The 15694-nt window shown below is 40.3% G+C and overlaps 1 protein-coding gene across 1 annotated transcript in view; it reads right to left on the bottom strand.

Moving 5' to 3' along the window:
* Nucleotides 1–6393, bottom strand: part of PKHD1 (PKHD1 ciliary IPT domain containing fibrocystin/polyductin) — a 411516-nt gene extending 405123 nt beyond the window's left edge. Inside the window, exons 1-2 of the mRNA XM_039853082.1 lie at nucleotides 6205–6393; nucleotides 933–1068 (exon numbers count right to left, since the gene is read on the bottom strand). Of these exons, the coding sequence (XP_039709016.1) occupies nucleotides 933–993 (61 nt within the window). The 5' untranslated portion in view covers nucleotides 994–1068; nucleotides 6205–6393. The remainder of the gene's footprint in view (nucleotides 1–932; nucleotides 1069–6204) is intronic.
* Between the last annotated feature and the right edge of the window lie 9301 nt (nucleotides 6394–15694).

The following is a 15694-nucleotide window of genomic DNA, read 5'->3' as shown; positions in this document are numbered from 1 at the left end:
AAGAAAGAAAGAAAGAAAGAAAGAAAGAAAGAAAGAAAGAAAGAAAGAAAGAAAGAAAGAAAGAAAGAAAGACCATCATAGTTTCCACATGGTAGGCTAGATTGAGTTCTCCTATAGAGACCATCAGCTGAATGTGGTCTTAATTAATCCTTCATCTTTGAAGATGCTCCTGGATATGCTTTGGCCAAGGTAAAGCCAATTTAAGGAAGCCGGTAAAATCAATCAGCAACTCAGTGAGATCATAGACGGGAAAACTGTTATCTACAGAACATTTTTCAATTTCCGTCAGAAAAGTTAAAGGATAATCCAGGCCACCCTAACTGGCTAGCCTAGGGCTTCTATGTAGTTTATATAGGTGGTAGGTGGTACACTGCAGAGCCAAGGATTGGTGGGGAATCATTCACATCAAAACTATCAGATTGCCCATGCTTACCCAGCAAAGCTATATTAGATAAGTCTACCTAATGAAGACCAAAAACAAATCAATGAAAAGATACAGAGGATAATCAAATTCACGAGAAAAATTAGAGACATAATTTGAGAAGAGGTTTTAATACATGTGATCATTAATCGCTAAGATATGTTACTCACTTTGGAATGATAAAGCAATAAAATCTAAAAGGATTTCAATCATATGGCCCAAACAAAGAATTAAAAAGAAAAGTTATGTTATTATTAAAAATTCTAGACTATAAAGGCAACCTCCTTCCACTGGTTATTAAAAATTGAAGTATATATTTATAATAACTATTTAACATATAACATCAACTACTAAGCAGAAAAAAAAATTATTATTTAGCAGAAAAAATTTAAACCCAAAGCAAATACTTCAACATTTCTCCCCAAAATAATATTTTAAGTATCAATAAACTAATTCTCAAGGTAACAAGTTATATCCTATGTATAATTCCTTCAAAACACATCCTACTCACCTGCCATGAATAGCATTTCAATACTTTTCAGAGAGATCAGCCAAACAATCATCTTGTCCATTTAAGTCAATCCTCTCAAAATTGCTCAGACATTAAAAGGATTTTCAATTTTTATTGGAGCAGTGTAGCTTTTGTGCTTTATAAAAAATAAATAAATAAATAAATAAAATAATTACTAACATTTTTTGCTTACGTACTATTACTTTGATGTGTTAAAACTTGGGAAATGAAAGAACTGATACCAATATGGCTCTAGAGTCTTCGAATGGATCTACCATCCTCCTAGCTCTAGAGAAAAGGATAATCTAAGAATCTTATATAAAATCATCAGTATTCCACTTCCTCCCCTTGTCCCACCAACTTATTTTTTGCATGTTTAAGCATGGTAAATAATAATAATCTCTTTCATTAACACAGTATCGAACAAAAACTTAATTTTAAAAAATAAATAAATAAATTCTAATTGTAATAACTATGTATGGTGCCAGGTGGGTACTATAGTTATGGGGAGATCACTTCATAAATTATATATATATATATATAAATAACCAATATGCTGTACATATTGATTATCCTTTTCTCTAGAGCTAGGAGGATACATATATATATATACATATCTAACCAATATGCTGTACAGCTGTAATTAATATAAAATAAATTTTAATATCAACTGTAATTGAAAAATAAATAAATAAGTTCTAGATATCTAATATATATAGATATAAAATAAATAAGTACTGGTTAATGGTGGTTTGGAGAGAGGGAAATGGAGTAATTGTTTTTTTTTTCTTTCTTTCTTAAAGAGTCTCAGTCCTCCAGGAACCAATCAACACAAAAAAGTAAACAGCTTAATGAAGCAAATGTTAAGTGTGGTAATGGATTGAAAAAACTGGTACTGACGAGAATTTGGGGGAAATTGTCTTATTCTCACAGCAGAGGAGAAAGGGAGGAAAGAAGCAAAGGAAGAAAAAGCTAGACTCTTCAAACTGGACACTACAACCCCAGAATCTCCCTACCCTATTCCACAACGCCCAGTCTGCCAGACCTATCTTCCTTAAACACTGCCTTCATTGTGCTGTTCTTCTGCTTAAGCTTTAATTCAATGCAAAACTTCCATCATTGTAAAACAATGATAGAAAATACTTCTTAGGATTCTCATCAAGATTAACTGAGGTGATATGTATAAAGAAATTAACACAGAGCCTGGCACAAAGGAGACACCCTATAAATGTTAGTTTTCCTATCACGGTCTCCATATTTCCAATGGAAAGCCCTCTCTCTGACTCTTCAGTCTTGCAACGATCTCGACCCCCTATCTTTCCAATTTTTCCTCACGTTGCTCTTCAATATGAATCCTGCACTGCAGCCGAACTGTTTTCCCAACCTAACAACTCCCCAGAACTTAATGGCAATGCCACAGGCCTTGAATTTTCTGTAGGTTCATTGTCCATCCTGTCTCTTGCAGATGTTCCAGCAAAGTCTGCAGAGTGCCCTGCAGTAGAGGCAAGTCTTCACATGTTAACATTACATCATCAATGTAATGGGCCCATTTTATGGATGAGGGGAAGGAAAACAGAAGCAGATCTCAGGTTACCATCCCATGACACATTGTGGACATGTGTTGGTAGCCTTGGAGAAGCACTCGAAATGTCCATTGTTGTCCCTCCCAAGGGAAGGGAAATGGATCCTGTGGCTCAGAAGCCAGGGGTATACTGAAAAAAAATTTGCTAAGTCCAGTAGAGCATAGGACAATCCTAGGATCGCAGCCGAGGTATCTAAGATGGTGGCAATGCTGGGCATAGCTGCATGGATGGGGGGCGCTACCTTTGTTTAATTCTCGGGAATCCATGATCATCCTCCATGAGCCATCTGGCTTTTTTACTGGCCATACCAAGCTGCTGAAAGCACTATGAGCAAGGGATGCGATACTCAATCAGCACGGTTCTTGGATAGTTTTTCTTATTTTTCATGTCCCTCCCTGCCAATAGTTTATATTGTTTGACAGTTACTATTCCTCCAAGGGGTAATAGACTTACTGGTTCTCAGTTAGTGTTTCCCCTCAGCCTTGGTTTGATTACTCGAATCTGGAGGTGGAATTCACAGATAGAGGTTTGCAAAGTTTAACCTTGTAGGATATCAATGCCCTGTGTGCTCTCTGGTATTGAAAAGATAAAAAATTTTCATATTCGTGGAGGAAGAACACTCAATTTGCAATGTCAAAGAGACCTTTCTTACCATAACTATCTGTCTTCTGCAACCATCAATGGTGCTGAAGGGGCTAAAATAATTCTGAGGATTCTCATGTATTAGAGTACATTCAGCTCTAGTATCAACCAGAGCTGTCACCTTTTGTTTATTTCTGGGGGACCAGTGAAGAGTAAGCTCAACATGATACTTTTAACCACTTCTCATAGCCCTCAACTAGAGGTAATCTTGGACTGCACCCTATTTCCAGGGCATGGGGGGCACCCACCCCAATGGGACTGTATCCTTGAGGCCTCTGCTGGAACAGACAGAGCATCAGAGATGGTAGGGGCAGGTGTGGCAAGTCTGAACTGTTGTTCAGGTTTTAAGGCTTTCCGCAGGCCAACCAACAAAGCATTCGGTTGCTGGTCTAACTTTTCAGGTGGGGTCCTGGCAACAAGGAGGTCAAACCACATTTACTTCAGGGTTACTTCTATTGAACCCTTTACAACCAATTTGGATAGTCTTTTGGCTTTTCAAGTTTCCTCTCTGTCTCGGGTTTTCCCATAGCCTGTGCCCATTCCCAAGATTTGTCAATTTCTCCAAGATCAGCAATGGACTGCCCTGCGGTATAAATGTCTTGTCCCACGACTGGGCTCAGCATGAACATCAGTGCTCCATATCAGGTGCTGAGAGCTATCTTGGCTTTCATTCCTGCAGTGAATATGGCCTGATCTGGGCCTTTAAAGATGGGGCATAGATGCCTGTCTCATTCCCGATTCCCTAAGAATTTGTTGTATCTCTTCTATAGATTTCCAGGGTCCCACGTGTCCAGGGAGACCCCCCTCATTGGGGCAAGCCTCTTCATAGGCTAAAACAATCTAGTCTATAAGGGAGTGAGTTCCTTGAACCTTACCTTCTTCCCAACCAGCACCATGCAGGCGCCGCCAGACAGCAAGGTGTGTGGTGATGTTGCTCTTTTTTTTTTTTCTGCCTCCTGCCAGGTCACAAAACTGTCACACCTTCACCGCCAACTTCCATCCTATAGCCACCCTAACCACATCTGGATACTCTCCTTGGCCTTTTGTCACAACTTGGCAGCTATATCAATAAACTCAGTGGGTATATATTCTCTCATGAACATCTCCTGCATTCAGGGCTGCCCTCCTGGCTGGGGTTGTTGTCACTGTGCTTTTGCTTTCCTTTGTATTAGAAGTTGAACAGCATGAAAATTTTTGTTAATTTCGTTGTCAATCACAACATCTTCTCCTTTGTTCTCTTCAGTTTTCCAGGGATTCTACTTCTTAGTGTCTCAATCAGGCTTTGTCACAGCGCTCAGACCTTAATTCAACGCAGTTTATGTCCTCTTAGCTTTGCAAAATGGCACACTGAGGTCTCCAACTTATTATCCTGCTCTCACACCTTGTCTGCAAGCCCCAAAGCTAGCAGAACAGTGAACAACTACAAGTCTTTCTCTAACCTCAGCTCTTCTTCCAATTTTTAACTTGACTTCCAGCCCCTAGTTGGGCATCAGTGGCCTGCCAAACTGCCCACAGTACATTCCAAGGACAGGGGAGGGGTGAGAAACCTCCAATTTCCGGGTCCAGCTCGAGTCAGCCAAAGCCACGCCCTCTCTATGACCTCCCCCGACACCCAGGCATTTCAGTTCTCATCACACTCTCCTCTATGAACCTCTAGCTTATGTCCTGTGCAGCCAGGACCAGATAGTACACTGCCACACATGCTTCTTCTAGATTGTTCATTCCTCAGAGAGGTCTCCTAAGTCCAGAACCTTCTTAGTGCAAAAGTTTCACACCGTACTCAGTAAATTCCAATTGGTGAATACATATCTAAATAATCTGGGTTCACCTGATGTGAAAGAAATAACTCGCACATGTATGGGATGGACAGAATCAGGGAGGCCTGGCCAAAAAGCCATATGCTTTAGATAACAACACCCTGATGCTTGCTCCAGAAAGGCTGCTGACCCCCAAGTCAGAGGGCATAAATATTGTCCTCTGAAAACTACTGACTAAAATTTTCTAAAAGTTTCTAAAGATACGTTTAACTTACATTTTTAAGAAAACACCAAAACTAGCAAAAACAGTTATACCATTTTAGAAAATATAAATATATAAATATAAATTTGCAAAAAAAAACCCTTAGAATTAACATATCTTATAGATATGTCCTGATTAAGACAGTCCAATATTATGTAAAATAATCTATATGTAATTCAAATCCACAAACATTTATTATATGCATGACATATGCTGGCACTGAGCTAGGAGCTGGGAAAACTGAGACAAATAAGCTATGACCTGCCCTCAAGTCCCTAGCAGATGAGGTAGGGGTAGAGGCTACTTGCATTTACAAAGGAGTTCTAAAATTTCGAAGTAGATTCGGCAAGTGTTCCTTTATGTTGCAAAATTCCCTAAATTTTTACATCTATTTGGAATAGAATTAATTTTAAAAACATTCAATTTTCAAAAATACATCTACTTCATAGAGAAAGTTGCCCAGGAATATTTGCTACTTAGTCCAAAAGCACTGGATCTAACTTGCTTGTTACACCCAACAGAAAATTCCCAGCTCAGGAGAATCTGTTTTCAATCTGGCTGCGTGATTTTAACACATCATTTCAGAGCTTACCCCCAAGCTTAGAACAAGAGAAGTAAATAGTCACACAGTGATTTTCTTAAAGTCTAGATTTAGAACCTACATCTTTTCCTCTAGAATAGAGCAATCAAATCAATAATAAAAGTATTTTTTCTTAATATAATTAATACATAAATTCTTTCTAACAATAAACTCAGCCTCTACTTAATTCTTTTAACCAGAAAATTTTCAATCAGAGAAGAGCTATGTGCATTCGGTCAAGTCTTTTCTCTCCTCTTGTCTCTCTGTGCTCTCATTCCTTCTCATTCTCTTTTCCTCTCTCCCCTCTTTGCCTCCCTTCCTTTGGGACCTTGAGAGACAGAGCTGCAAGGTTACTACTAACAGATGCCCATGTCCTTTGGTTCACCACGACATTGGCAAGAGATACAATGCCAAACAGAAAACAGAGACATTTTTGATCAAACAGTACCTTTTCTGTTTCTTTCCCGTTGTGACTCAAGGGAGAAATTATCTTTCCTTTCTAAATGATCTCATTCCTCTCCGCTAAGAAACGATGGCCGTGTTATGTGGTTAGAGCCCAGCCTGCAGCTACCGTGTAGGTAACCCACTCATGTTGCACTGTAACTCACCTAACTTGTTTGTGTCCTGGCCAAACGTGTGCCGAAGTAAAAGTTCAGAGCAGACCACAGGGCAAGTTTAATGATTAACACAAGCTATTTAGGATTTTTCCTCAGGGTCTCTTACTAATGACCAAAGAAAGAGTGTCTTACATTTTTCTCCACTTACTGCATGTGCCCCAGACAAGAATTTTAAGTAAAAGTCCACACAGTAAAACAAACAAGCATTCAATGATTAAAAGAATTTACCAGTAAATCAGTGACTGAACACAGGACCCAGGAAAAAGGACCAGTAGAGGGCTACTATCTCTGGCTTTTCATCAAGAGGAATGACAGAAGTGCCCTGCTATGGGCTGCCTTTGTCACCATAGGAGTGTGAGTCTAATGAAGCAGAGAAAGAAAGTTACTTGTTCAAAGTCTGTCTAAGAAAGGGCCAAAACCTAGCCCTCTTTGTCGTTTTGCTTTCTTCCGTCACTCCTGGCCTTTCTTGACCAAGAGGAAGTCCTGGACTTCTACCTGTTACCTTCTAGTAGAACCCAGACCATGGGCCTCAGGTATCGGTTTGACTCTTTCTTGCTAAAGAATCTGAGAACCAATGAGCCTAACGTCAATACCACCTTCTTACTTGGTCCATGGCTGACTTTTCTCTGTTCCACCACCCACTCCAATTTATGTTACCAGCTTCCTGACCGTGTCGGTCCATGCCCAGTGGTTCATGACCAGAAGAAATTCTCATCTCCTTTTTCCACCCTTTCTTTTGGAGAGGAGCCTTTCCAGTAGAATTTGATAGTCCTGAGTCCCAGCACAAAGGACCATCAGTAGATCTAGGAAGCTTCCCCAGCAAGACCAGGTTTAATCTATGGAAATACAGCACAACTCTGATATGAGTAATGGAAATATCCTCTAGAAAGTATGAGAGTTTACACCAAATGTGTTTGGCAACCAGTGACAAGCAGAATGATTTTCCTAGTGCTGTAGCCACTAGCGTAGAGAGAGGGAACCTAGCCACATTGGGCAGATAAGATCGCCCTGACATCCTGCCTGCCTACTAAACCACAATTTCCACTCTAGATCCCTCCACCATGATACATGGTAATGGGGAGGAGGGGAAGACCAGGTTTGGGAGAGATAATCAAAAGAGATTTCAAAACTATTGGTAATTTTTTTTGAAGGAAATTATATTCATGAATCACTTAGATGATTCAAAATTAGTTTTTTAAAAAATATAACAATTTCTGCCCTCAAAGTGCTTGCTGCCTGGCAAGGGAGACAGAATTGTGGTCATATTAGTTACCTATATTGTAGTCGAGTCTCTTGATTAAGACTTAACTCATGTTTTATTTCTCACCGCTTTAGGAAGATGTTTCCAGAAATTAACCCCATCTATCCATGGATAAATAGCTTATAGTGGATATTTATAATTCTTTTTGGCATCCTAGCTATCAAAACTTTATCATAAAAGCACCCAAATTTTCTTATGGGTAGATTTACCTCTCCACTCTTGAATAAAGAATCCTGATGATACACAAGACTTCAGTTTCTGGGCCCAAGAACTTCCTGATGGGCAATTAAGCTCTACTGTTCAAGAAATAAAGAAGAATGAGCCATTTCACACTCCAAAGCCTAAAAGAAATCCTAGGGCTCTACAGACAGTGGCTATGTTGCACAGAAGCTTGGGGAACCTCAAGTACTCCCCTCTGTTGAGCTGTCTCTTCCACCTCAAGATCCCCTAAATATACACACATATCTAAGTTTGCCATGCAAACACAACCTTTATACAAGCATGCCCTCTTTCCATCTAATTACACTCCAACGTCCCTTTCATATAGAAATTCTAAATAAAGTCTTGAGCTCAGGTCTCTGACTCAATGATAAAGACAAATGCTCCTCAGAAGCCATCCTGATCATGATTCCCCTGCCATTCCAAAATAAGTAGCCATGCCCACCCCCGGAAACTGACACTATTCCACAGGAAGCTATTTCTATGAGAGTTTTTGAAATCTTGACATAAAAATTGTTGCTCAGGCCTATTACACAAACTTAAGGAGATCAAGGGAGAAGGTCATTCTTTGATCCCCTTTCCTTGGATTACAACACAACTCTGAATTCTTGGGGACTGACAGCTTTGGAAATTAGGAGAGGGAGTGGTATTATTATTAGAATGTATCTCACAAATCTCCAGTTGTGGGTAGAATAATTGACCAAAGGCCTAGCTGCTGTGCTCTTAAATTCATTATCACATTTGGATCAAGGCCACACTTCCACAGGCTGCTCCCAGTCAAGAACTGAACATGGCAAAGATAAGGCAGGTTCATTTGGAGAAGGCACAATACTCCTCTGATGGTGGCCTATGCTTGAAGATTCCCTGACAGTCTCGAAGAACCTTTCTTAGGACTACATGGCAGGGATGTGTCCATCCCTCTCACCTTAACTCAAGGGCAGTCTAACAGCTATCTCAGCCTTCCCAGCTTTATCCTTATTTTCTCTCTGAGGCACTTCCCCCAATAAAATCCTTGCACTTTTGATCCTGTCTTAGCATCTGCTTCTTATAAGACTCAGACTGGCACAGGTACACTGGAAGAGAGCACCACTGGCCAGGACTATGGTCTATCTATTAGTGGCCCTATGAGCAGCAGCATTGGTAAAAATCTTTTAGATAGCTTTGCAGGCCATGGATCTTAAACAAAAGAAGCCATCACGGAAGAGGAAGGGCAAGACCAGCATCATCAAAGGAACTCTCTGAAATCGGTGTTTGACATCCTCTATTTGACGCTCCAAATCTACTCTCCACACTTGTCTACTATGCTCTGTGCCCTTGAAGGGTGACCTGTGTAGACTGTACCAGTGGGTTTTCTTGCCCAATGGCTTCTGGCTGGTTTCCAAATGGAGGACAGCACCAGGAGCCCAGCACCAGGAGCCCAGAGGGAGGTGCAGAGGGGCAGGATGTGATAAGGATATTTTTCCTCCAGTTTCATTCCTACTAATCACAGCTTCTGACAAGGGACTCTTTCTATATAGCACACTCTCTTCCTCTCTCAGTCTCTTTCTCCGTGCATCTGGCAACTCTTCCTCTCTTTGCCCCTTCAGGCCCAAGGGTAACAGCTCCTACCACTGCCAGTTTGCATGTACTGCACCATCCCTTATTGCTTTTTCTAAACTTGAGTCATACCTCTCAGAAATAGTCCCTTTACTAATTTTTCAGCCTGAATGTGCCATCTGTTGCCTACCGAGAACTTAACTGCTACCGAAGCTCTAGGAGATAACCAATGATCAAATGTAGAGTTCTAAGTCTTCAAAATTTGGGTGCTACTATAAATGTGACTTCATGAGTATGCACAGGCTGGTGATGCCTGGCAACATTTGAGTTATACATGTCATTCCCAAACTAGATGCTGCATAAGAAAAAGAATTGTCGTACTACTCACCTCCAACATTTTGCATTGTACCTTATATAAAGTAAATGCAAAATAAAATGGATAGAAATGCCTTGTGAATTCATCTGAGAAAAAATATTCTGGAATGGATGAGGGCAACAAAGGCCAAAACTAGGATTTAAATGGAAACTAAGAATGCTCAATGCATTTTTTACTTAAAAAAAAAAAAAAAAAAAAAGGCTTTCTCTAAGTTGAAGAGACTATAACAGATAGGCAGATGAGAGGCAGGACAGGCATATTTCTGACAAAAGGCAGACCATGGAACAGGACACTAACATGGCCTTTCTATGTAAGTAAGAACTTCACTGGGCAAGAGGAACTCTGGAGCAAGCTTTGCTCTCATTCTCCAGGTACCCATCTTGTGTGATTAGCCATGAGGCTACGGCCCAGCTATGTGCCTCGCATTTTCTGTGCTGCCAGAATTCTCCCCAGGTGATTCCCCTTTCACTTGTCTAGGGCCTACCCACTTGTCCTCCTCCCTTTTCTTCAAGACTTCTTAGTCTCCCTTTTTCATGGAGAAGCAAAAATAAAGCAATTATATCTTCTCTGGTTTAATATCATATTCCTGATTAAATTGAGATCGTAAAGATAATGAATACATGGGCTCAAATTTGGAGATTAAATCAATCTGTTCCACCAGAGGGTCTAAGCTATGAGTGAAATGCTTACTTCATAGTTTCCTTAGACAAGTTTTCTTACCCACTAAATAAAATTACTCAAAGTAAATTGTCATTATTGTCCCTGCCTTGAGTCAGTTTTGCTCATTAACTTATGTTTACAACAATAACCCCACTTATCCAGAAGCAAAACTGCAGTGATCTCTATCATCCTGACGGCTGTCCTGAAAACCAGTAAGGCCCCTGGGCAATACAGGTAAAAATAACTTACAAACCCCATGCACTTGGAAGTAATATTGAACTACAGATAGTTCCATACTTGGATGAGGAGAGCTGACTAGACATTCCAACATTATATAATCTCGGGCATATGCTGCTCGATGCTCAATCATCCTGAGAGCATCATTGAATTACAACACTCAACATTACTAGGTTCATACCAACAACACATAATCATGAGAAAACAGTGAAATCAAGTTCATAGCTAACTGTAGGGTGACCAACGGTCCCAGTCTACTCTGACTAGGTGCTTCCCCAGGACACAGGACTGTTAGTGCTAAAACAGGCCAAGTCCAAGGCAAACCAGGGTGGTTGATCATCCTACATCTAGGAAAACAAAGAAATGAGTATAATGCACATAAAACAGATCTTATTCCAGAAAAAGTAAACATTTTCTAAAACACATTAGCACTCAAAGGCGGTAGACCAGTTGCTCATAAATTCACTTGTAGATAACTTGATTCCTGCCATGTCATATAAAATAAATGTTGCAATATCCAATGTCTTTCAGACCATGAAAATATCCTTTTCTTTGAACTCGGAGCATCTGTGAGAGATGTGGGCAAGACAGCATAAATCAGTTTCTGAATTACAATACAGCTCCTTCTCTCTGGGCTCAGCACAATTTAAAATAAATCATACCAGCAGGGAGCAGCAACACAAAAGCAATTAATTTTTTTCTAATTTGAAACCATGTTACTATCAATCCAGGCCCAGCTGAGACTTTAGAAATGTATCTCACACTTAGTTTTAAAATTACAAGTGACATTGAAGTCACACATTTCTGCAGCCCTGTAGAATGCTTGCTTTAGCAGCAGAATGTTATGAGACTATCAAGTTCTATGTCTTAGAGGAAAAAAAAAATTTTTAATGGAGGAAATGTTTGCCCTTTCTCTGGAAAATGTTGCACGGCTGATAAAACAGCACAGAGTCCAATATGTGATATGAGGAACAAATACGTGATGAAAATGAGGAGACTCCAGAAATCTAGAAATAAGATTACCTTCAGAATTAAGCAATGAAAACAAGTAAAGATCAAATTCCTCCATAAGACTGAAAGCTATTAATATACCTAAGAAAAACATTTGGATGGCCTGTTTGTGAAGATGCTTAGAGTGGCGGTTTTCTAAGGATGGTCACAAAATTTTTGTCAATTATCTCATTAAAAGGAGGGTGCATGTCTCCCTCCTTATGAAGCTAGATGGGCTTGTGACTCGCTTCTGTGACTCGTAGAAGGCATAGGGAATGATGCTGCCTGACACCTAAGGCTAAGTCAGAAAACACAATGCAGTTTTGTCATGTGGGTTGGAACACACGGTTGGCCGTCTGAGCCACCCTGTGAGAGGCCCCATTCCCCTAGGGCCACCATGCTTCAAGAAAGCCACCACATATAGAAAGGCCTCCTGTAAGTACTCTGGATGGTAGTCCTGGAGTTCGCTCCTCCAGGCCAGACCACAGCCATGAATGAATAGATCTTCACACCATTCCAGCCCCCAAGGCATCCAATTACCACCAACCTTTGAATCATTCCATTTGGGCCTCAAACATCATGTATTAGAGACAAGTCTTTCCTGCTACACCCTTTCCAAAGTCTTGACCTACAGAATCTGAGTATAATAAAATAGTTGCTGTCTAATGCCACCAGTGTTAAGGTGGTTTGTTATGCAACGATAGTAACTAGAATCAGTTCTGAAAGCTTAAAAATAGGAGAGCCCAGAGATAAACACTTACGTGATCCTCTAAGCTCTGAACTATGAACAACCCTGCACACCTGTTACCTAATTGTTAATTCCTACTCATCCTGAGATCTCTAAATGACTAGCCTATGGAGAGCTTTCCTTTTAGAAAAAATGAGGTTCCCACATTATATACACTTGTTAAATTGTTATTTCTCCATTGTAACACTTAACCCAATTATACTTAGGTAATTATAACTGATGTATATTGAACTCGGTATGCATCATTACTGATGTAGGTGAAATGAATTTCTGCTTCAATGATAACTGCCTTCAATCATATTCATGAAATTTCTTTTTTTTAATAACACCTATGGTGAATCTCATAACTTGTGCCTTACTTCTATTTATTAAAACAAATCCAGTCCCAGTGAAATGTGAATAAGGTATACAGTTGAGTTAATAGTATTATATCAATGTCAATTTCCTGGTTATATAAGGCATCATGGTTATGTAAGATGTGACCATTAAGGCAAGCAGGATGAAGGGGACACAGGAACACTTGATTTTCGTAATTTCTTGCATTTTTAAACTATTTTTAAATGAAAGTTGTTTTAAAAAAAAAAAATACAGTCCATTCTAATGTGTTCCAGCTTAAAATTTCCATCCCCCACCTGCCCTTATACTTGCTCAGGCATTGCCTATGGCCCCAGAGGCCTCGTAAAGAGGAGAATCAGTCTGTGTTTTCACTCCCTTCTCCCTCCTCTGATACCCTTTCTGAGACCTCTGAAGTGTCAAGGTCAGGAGGAGGTTGAGGACAGGGACTCACATGTGTCTTCCTCATCTGGCTGGCCTTCCTCTTAGAATCCTCCACTGGCTCTGGCTGCTTCTCTGGCTGTCACTGGCTGATCTTTGCTACCCTCTGCAAGACTTGAATGAGGAAGATGATGTGAGTTCTTCCAGAGTTCTGGACGAGATCCCCAACTCTGCACAGTTCTCTGCCCTGAGTGTCCCCCAGCCTGCTATTCTAGCCCATCCCCATCCCTTGTACCCAGCATTCCTCCCCAGGGCTTCTTACTGGTCCCCCTATCCCATGTGGAGAAGAGAAAAAGACACCGCGACAGCTCAGACCACTAATAATGCTAAGAATCCTCCTCCTGTCATTGTCAGGTGCTTATATAGAGGGGGTCAGGGAGGCAGTGTGGTCGGGTTAGCAAGGCCCACTCAACCATACTTACTCAAGCCCAAGGAACTGTGTGACTCCATTCAGGGGAGGGGTCTCTTTAAAATGTTGACTATTTGACATTTTTTCCCCTTAGTATTCAGTCACAATAACCAAATGTTGAGCAATGAGAACAATCTCACTCAATATTGTTATACACCTCCTTATTTGTTTAAAGTCTATCTCCCCCATCACATTGCAGGCTCTATCAGAATAGGGACAGTGTCCACCTTGTTCATAGGCACATAATAGGCACTTAGTAGATGCCTGTTGAATTATTGAGTTAATGAATATGAGCAGTGTGCACTTGTGTTGGGTGTTTTACATTAATAATTAACAACCACTAGCTTTTACTAAGCTCACTGTTAACTTTTTCTTGGACCACTTCCTTTATTTCTGACAACCACTTTACCTGATAAGCTTTACCATTACTCCATTCTCCATGTGGGGCACAGAGAGTTATGAAAGGTATCCAAGGTCATTCAGCTAGTGAGGAGTAAAACAAGACTTGGGAACCAGCTCTGTCTGATTCCATTCCCCTGAGCCACCTTTTTGAGAAGTTTACATAAGGGATGTAAGCTGGCTATCCTTCTACACTCAAACTCTATAACCAATCCTCTGTTCTGATTCCATGCCACCAAGCAAACATTTGATTATAGTCTGGCTTTCAGTATAAGTGTAGAGGGAGAGCTACACTAGCCAGGATCTCCCAGATCACAAACTAATCAATGAGCAATGGAGAATTACATGTCAGTCTTTTAGGATTTAGTGAAGTAAAACTCACCTGAGAGGCAGAGCTCCCTTGGTATGCTGACCAATCAAGTTTCTAAGCCATGCTTCATCCTGGACCTGGGAGATTTGCCTGGCAGAGTACCACTGCCCACAAGGAATGGTGTGAATGCCAGCCAGTCTTCCCCGAGTGGGACACTCAATGCCACCGTATGCTGAGTGAGCTATTTTATTTCGGTACATAATATCTGGTACACTATAGTCAACAAAAGATATAATGGATGGATGGGTGGATGGATGGATGGATGGATGGATGGATGGATGGATGGATAGAGTAACAAAGTTCCAAACCATGAACAAGATTTATAGGAACACGTTCGGTATGTTGATTATATATAAGACACTGAGGCATCATGCTTGGAATAGTCACATTCTGAAATAATACCTGATATTAGATTATGAAAAACTTTTTCAAGATTTTCTTTTTCTTACACATGAACTCATGTAATCCTTACTACAGTCTTATGGGGTATTGTACCCATTTATTGTGACACCCAGAAATATCAAGCAGCTCTTCAAAGTTAAGCTAATTAATGGAAAGTTAGAACTAGAAACCAAATCCCTGGATCGCAGATCCTAATGTGTTCTGTCAGCCGTAACTGGTACATGTGTTCTGGTGTATGGACTGAACAGGCACAATTGCCATGAGGGATCTTTAGGGCCGACATAGAGAGAAGAGAGATGCACTTACAAAGAAACCTCTCCCTCAGTCCCCAAGAATATCCCAAGCACAGTGGGCACTCAGAAAAAGTCCTAAAGAACTGACCCTACAACTAAAATGCACTGTCATCAATTGCATTCATTAATTTATCACTTAATGAAAAAAACTGAATTAGGAGGTGGAAATCAAAACTCTTGATTCTAATTTGATCCAATTAAGCAAGAAAGCAAATGTTGATTGGATACCTGCAATACTATGTATGCTAGTTGCTGTGAGGGCAACAGTATAACTTCTTTCCTCCAGAAGCTTTCAATCTAGTTGAAAGTACAGAACATTTACAAACAAAACAACACAAGACAGTATGAAGGAAGTATCACAGAAGAGGAACAAATGACAAATGTAGAGAAAGGAATAATTACTTCATTCTCATCATCAGGGAGATATCTAAATGGGATGTCAAAGGATGGGTGAAAAGGAAATTCTTATACTCCATCTCTAGGAGGCAGTCATGAGGACGAGATGAGGTAACCTAATATAGTAGAGTCAAGAATTAGACCCAATAAATGTAGTTGTCATTAGTGTCGCTTCCCAGAGGACATCTAGGAGCCACTGCTGCTCAGCAAGTCTGAACTGATGTGGGCTCCTGAGCTCTTATCCAAATGCT

Source organism: Pteropus medius, unplaced genomic scaffold (genome assembly GCF_902729225.1).
Source record: "Pteropus medius unplaced genomic scaffold, Ma_sr-lr_union100, whole genome shotgun sequence".
Taxonomy (NCBI): domain Eukaryota; kingdom Metazoa; phylum Chordata; class Mammalia; order Chiroptera; family Pteropodidae; genus Pteropus; species Pteropus medius.
Note: the sequence above shows the minus strand (reverse complement) of the source record. Positions and strands in the feature narration are given on the sequence as shown.